Raw genomic sequence first — 6,538 nt, 5'->3', positions numbered from 1 at the left:
AAAACGATTCTTTATTAATTTATTCTTAAGAATGTGCGAAACTATTATTCAACAAATAGAACGCGAGCCTTTGAGCCACACATTTCAGGCATATAACGCATGACTGATCTTGAAAATAAAATTATTTTTGTTGGACTGTAAAAGCGAAAACGAAACAAAGTCATTCAATGTGTCGTCAGTTAGTAATCCTTTCGCCTGTCGATGATACTTATGAAATTCGGAATCGAATTCCGTTAATCAGTATAAAAGCAGACAGAATCAAAAGTTTAACATCAGTCAACTAACTGTTCTACTAGTGAAACAAGTCTCTCCATCTAAAAGGGTAACAATGAAGGTAATCCAGAATACCAATTTGAATAATCAGAACGCTAACTAACATAGCTCCAAAATACTTACAGTTTGCCGTGGCTATTATTGCACTGGTTCTGGCCATCAGTGCCAATGCATCTCCCGCTCCATACGTCCAGGATGTGGTGACCTACTCCAACCCATGGCCGTTGAAGACCAGCACGGTCTGGCCAGCCTACGGTGGATTGTACGGCGGTGGTAAGGTTGCTGTGGTTCCAGATGTTGCCTACGGAAAGTATGCCTACCCGAACGTTTACGGAAGCTGGCCTGTCTACGGAAAGAACTGGGGATACTCCGCACCGGTTGTCACTGTTGGTGCCAAGGTTGTGGACAATGGCCTGTGGAACTATGGTGGCTACGGATACGGACTGGGATATAACAAGTACTGGTAATCAATATCGTAACAAGCGGTTTTCGATAAATAATAAATAGACAATAACGCTGCTTACTTTACTTTTTTGTTTACTGAATTCTGTGGTGTGTTTGATGTTAGTTGGGGCTTAATATGGCTACCCAGGCAACGTAAACTCGTATAATCTCACATAATGTGTTGCACCAAATACAATAGGGGAAGTGTACCGGTTTTGGCCGCCTTAGTATTTTATTATAAGGGATATATCTCATGTTCGAGCTAATAAAACCCCCAAAAATTGCTTTACTTTTGAAGATATGCGAGATATTGGCCAAATTAGGAATATTTCCAATCCAAAATCACCAGGAATTGAGCCCAACCACCCTCATCATGGTCTTGCTTTGTAGCCGCGCATTTAACCGCACGACTAAGGAGGGCCCCTTAACTTGGTTTTGTTTTTATATAGCATTTCCACAGTTAGGGGGAGATCCCCCAGTGCCGGATACATAACCCATCTAAGGAAAAACTCTCAAATTATCCGGATTATGTTTACTTGCATACCATGGACACAAAATATGATCATTGATGATTCATACAAATTATATTTAATCATTTGAACACGTTTTTGGACGATGTATTTTAATGATGAATTTTGGTGAAAATTTTCACGGTTCAGGAAAGTGCTCCCGAGTACCGGACACTATTGGCGCTTTGATGTTGCATGAAGAAGAAGAAGCATAAAGATGATAATCGAAAAAATCTCCACGGGAAACCATACGACGAAGCTTTTAAAACTCTTCTCAAAAATTCTAGAAGCAATTTAATTAAAAACGGTAAGCAGTACGGGGTTGGACTTTTCTTCTACTGTATAATAAACACAATATTACTTTTGAAATTTTATTTTGTGATATTACACTTAATACACAGTAAAAGAAAAGTCCAACCCCGTACTGCTTACCGTTTTATTAAATTGCTTTTAGAATTTTTGAGAAGAGTTTTAAAAACTTCTTCGTATGGTTTCCCGTTGAGATTTTTTTTGATTATCATCTTTCTGCTTTTTCTCCTTCATGCAACATCAAAGCGCCAATTGCATCATGTCCAAATATGACAAAGTTCCTATTCCATGATTAAAGACATAATTTAGAATAGTAATATTTTTCACTTGCTTCAAGTTGTAGATATTAACACGTGTTAGGAGAGCTTATTTGACAGTCCAGCTCAATTTCTTACAATCTATTAAAAATTCCTTTCATATTCAATGACATCTTCAATTTTTGTTTCTGCTTATTTTTGTGACTTTCTGATACCCTAGAAAGGAATAACAATGAATTGAGGTAAGTTTAGCAAAACTGGTGCAAAGAATGGCTATTTGATCACATGAAAAAACTCACTGTCCGGATCCGGGGGACAGCTACCAGATACAGAAATTGATTTTGCAACATAGACACATTATATATCTAACAAATATATCATAGTTGATTCAAACCTTCTAAAATAAGGCGAAACATGAAAATTTTTGACATTTTTGTTCAATTTCAAATTTCGTACAAAATTTACAACATGAGGATCAAAAATTCCATGCAGGTAGACTTTTCAATATCTTTTTTTGTACTACATAAGGTGATGATAGTAAATCGAACCGTGTCATCAGGAACAATCTTGCTAGCGATCCAAAAGAAGGACCGAGTGGAGCCAAAGCGGAGGTCTCTTCAAAAAGTTCTGATGGATCCCCGAAAGCTGATGGAGAAAAAGAAGACTGTCAACAATCGACAGACAACAAAAAAGGACAGGACGGGTTTAGCGCTCCCCCAAAAGGTCACCAGGAGCTGGCAGCCGTTAGAAATGAAACCAATTAAGTTTTTGCAAGTGAATCTCCACCATGCTAAAGGCGCTTCAGCCGTACTGTGTCGGAGATTCATGAAAGAAGAGTTGGATATGGCTCTAATACAAGAGCCATGGTCTAATAAAGGAAAAATACTTGGTATTAAAACTCATACGTGTAAGTTATTCTATGACGAAAATCAGAGTTCTCCCAGAACTGCGGTTCTCGTTAACAGAACAATGAAATGCTATCCTCTTACAGAATTTATTAAACGAGACATTGTTGCGGTCATGGTCGAGGTACCAACCACCAGAGGGAGCATGGACGTCGTAGTGGCTTCTGCTTACTCCCCTGGTGATGTTCCTGTGGTTCCACCTCCTGAAATCGCTTCTTTTGTCAACTACTGTCGAGGAATCAAGAAGTCCTTCATCATCGCTTGCGACGCCAACGCTCATCACACTGTATGGGGAAGCACCGACATCAATACACGAGGTGAGTGTCTTTTAGAGTATCTGTCATCTAGTAATATTGATATATGCAACACAGGCAGTAAACCAACTTTTTCTAATGCAATCAGAGAAGAAGTTTTAGATTTGACATTATGCAACTCTGCAATTACAGAGAAAATTCAGAATTGGCAAGTCTCAGATGAAATTTCGCTTTCTGATCATAAACACATAATTTTTCAATGGGGTGGAGGCGAATTAGCGCCAACAACATTTCGTGATCCAAAAAATACAAACTGGGATCAGTATGCAAAACTATTGAAATCTGATATCCTTGGGTCAATGCAACAGCTTGAATCATATTCGCAAAAACTGAATGAAGTGATTCTGTATGCATATCATAATAGCTGTCCTATCAAGCGCTCGTCTTCAAACAGGGACGTGCCATGGTGGAATGCTAAACTGCAACGCCTTAGGAAAACAGCTCGTAAGTTGTTCAACAGGGCAAAACGCACCTCAGATTGGGCACGATATAGAAAAGCCCTCACTGAATATAATATTGAAATTCGGAAATCCAAGAGGAAATCTTGGGTTAAAACGTGTGAAAGCATCAACAACACTCCCACAGTCGCAAGATTACAGAAAACTCTTGCAAAAAACCACACTATTAATCTTGGCAATCTTAAACGTAACGATGGAGAGTTGACGAAAAGCCCAATTGAAACTCTAGGTCTAATGATGGAAACTCACTTTCCTGAATCAGACAGATGTGATGGTGGTTATACTGGAATTGAAGGATGCTCTGGGAACACTATATTAGTGAACCCAGATCAGAAAGTAATAGCCAAGATATAGCTGATGAAATTGTCACAAAATCCAGAGTTGAAAACGCGGTAAGATCTTTCCAACCTTTTAAATCTGCAGGTGTGGACGGTATAATTCCAGCATTGCTTCAAAACGGAGAAGCAGTTCTGATTCCGTCCCTTATGAAGATTTTTAAAGCAAGTTTAAGGTTAAACTTCATTCCATCTAAATGGAGATTGGTTAAAGTAGTGTTTATACCTAAAACTGGCAAACGAGACAAAATGAACCCAAAGTCTTTCAGACCCATTAGCCTTTTATCAGTTTTGTTGAAAACAATGGAGAAAGTTTTAAAAGATTATGTTAATTCGAAATACATGCAGGAATTTCCTGTTTCTAAATACCAATTTGCTTATCAAGCTAACAAATCTACGGTTACAGCTCTTCACACGCTTGTAAATAAAATTGAGAAATCTCTTTCAATAAAAGAAATAGCTCTTTGCTCTTTCCTTGATATTGAAGGAGCTTTTGACAACACTTCATACTCGTCGATGACTACAGGAAGAAAAGGAAGTATAACAAAAGTATTATAAACTGGATTCATACTATGCTTGCAGAAAGAGAAATCACTTCAGAGCTCGGGGGATCGTCTATAACCGTGAGGGCAGCAAAAGGCTGCCCACAGGGAGGAGTGCTTTCACCACTTTTGTGGTCGTTAGTAGTTGACGATCTTGTAAGAAGCTTGGAAGCTAAAGGTTTCGAAGTTGTAAGCTTTGCAGATGATATTGTCATCATAGTAAGAGGAAAGTTTGATAACGTAGTTGCGGAGAGAATGCAGCAGGCTCTGATGTTCACATATTTGTGGTGCATGGAAGAGGGTCTAAGCATTAATCCTTCAAAGATCACTATAGTTCCTTTTACTAAAAGAAGGAAATATAACTTGAAACCTCTCAAAATTGAGGAAAAGATAATTCCATTCAGTAAAGAGGTAAAATTCTTAGGAGTGATTTTAGATGCCAAACTGAATTGGAATAAACACTTGGACGCTACGATAAATAAGTCAATCAGTGCGTTTTGGGTGTGCTCCAGTACCGTAGGGAGAAAATGGGGTCTTAAACCAAAAATGATTATGTGGATATTTACTTCCATTATAAGACCAAAAGTAACGTATGCTTCGCTAGTGTGGTGGCCAAAAACCAAGGAGGCCACTGCAGCATCAAAACTAGCAAAACTTCAACGACTTGGATGTATTGCTATTACGGGAGCGATGCGCAGCACTCCATCGAAAGCACTAGACTGCCGCGATTCGCATAAGAGTCCCATGTCGATTTTTAACGATTTTAATTTTCTTTCAGAAATAATCTTAAAATGAACTTATCTTTAAAAAAAACTGTTAAAATAATAGGCTTTGTTCTAGAAATTTAAAAATCAAAACCCATTTGTGTTGTCCCATCTTGCTATTTATTCGCATAACAGTCACATTCCACATTTTGATACACTTTCGCACAAAACATCAATGTAATTATGGTCCATTTAAAAGTTCCATAGCAATGTATACAAATAAAGAATATCATGCCACATTTTTAGAAAGATTGCCGGTTTTATCGATTTATCAGATTTTTTTTAATTTCTTCATGTAAAACGAGTTTGAAAAATTCAATGGCATATTTCTCAAGTTGAAGAAAACTGACATGGGACGCTTATGCGAATATGGGCAGTAGAGGCAATCCTAAATCTGCTACCGTTGCATGAGCACGTACAACTGGATGCGGAGAACTGCGCTGAGGCTTAAAAGATCCATGAATGTTCTACCAGGAGACCTTATCGGAGGTCACTTGAGCATTCTACAACATTTTAAAAGAGGACCGGTGTTGAACATGATCGGAGATTGGATGAATGCGGAGGACAACTACGACATTCCCTATATGCTATTCCCTATATTCCCTATACGCAACGACGCGTATGGATTGGGATGCCGGTGGTCCTATAGTTCGTCAAGGTTCAATTGTATTTTTCACTGACGGCTCAAAAATCGGTACGAAAACTGCCCAACTGTATTTCAAGCAGAAATTTTTGCAATTATAGAGTGTGTATATGTTTGCTTGAGAAGAAAATATAGACATGCAAATATCTGCATTTTTTCTGACAGCCAAGCTGCACTAAAAGCATTGAGTTCCTTTAAATGCACATCAAGAATTGTCTGGGAATGTATTCTCGCCTTGCGGCTCCTGTGTCAACTAAACTCTGTATGTTTGTATTGGGTTCCTGGACACTGTGGTATTGAAGGGAATGAAATAGCAGACCATCTCGCAAAGCAGGGCTCCAACTTGCAGCTTGTTGCCCCTGAACCATTTTGTGGTGTATCGAACAGTGCAATTAAAATGGAACTTAAAAGTTGGGAATCACAAAGGGTAATAACCAACTGGTTGGCAGCCACAAAGTGTTACCAGGCAAAAAGATTTATTGTTCCAAATGCAATTGTTACTAAAAAGCTCTTAGAGCTGAACAAACGAGCTCTTTGCACATATACTGGTCTAGTAACTGGGCACTGTCCGTGCAGATATCATTTGAAAAACATTGGACAAGTTCAGAATGATATCTGTCGCTTTTGTAATATTGAAAGCGAAACATCGGAACATCTGCTTTGCAGTTGTAGTGCACTACATAGACGCAGATCGAAATTTCTCGATAGCGGCTGCATACAGCCCAGAGAGATTTGGTCTGCTCATCCAGGGAAAGTGATTGGTTTTATAAATCACATCATTCCGG

General features: G+C 38.6%; 1 protein-coding gene across 1 annotated transcript; it reads left to right on the top strand.

Moving 5' to 3' along the window:
• The first annotated feature begins 276 nt into the window (after window positions 1-276).
• On the top strand, window positions 277-801 carry LOC134217812 (uncharacterized). The gene is made up of 2 exons (XM_062696629.1): window positions 277-334; window positions 399-801. The coding sequence occupies exons 1-2, from the start codon at window positions 329-331 to the stop codon at window positions 738-740; spliced, it is 348 nt and encodes a 115-aa protein (XP_062552613.1). The 5' UTR covers window positions 277-328; the 3' UTR covers window positions 741-801.
• Window positions 802-6,538: the final 5,737 nt, after the last annotated feature.

Source organism: Armigeres subalbatus, chromosome 2, assembly GCF_024139115.2.
Source record: "Armigeres subalbatus isolate Guangzhou_Male chromosome 2, GZ_Asu_2, whole genome shotgun sequence".
Classification (NCBI taxonomy): domain Eukaryota; kingdom Metazoa; phylum Arthropoda; class Insecta; order Diptera; family Culicidae; genus Armigeres; species Armigeres subalbatus.
This window is presented reverse-complemented; position numbering and strand designations above follow the sequence as displayed.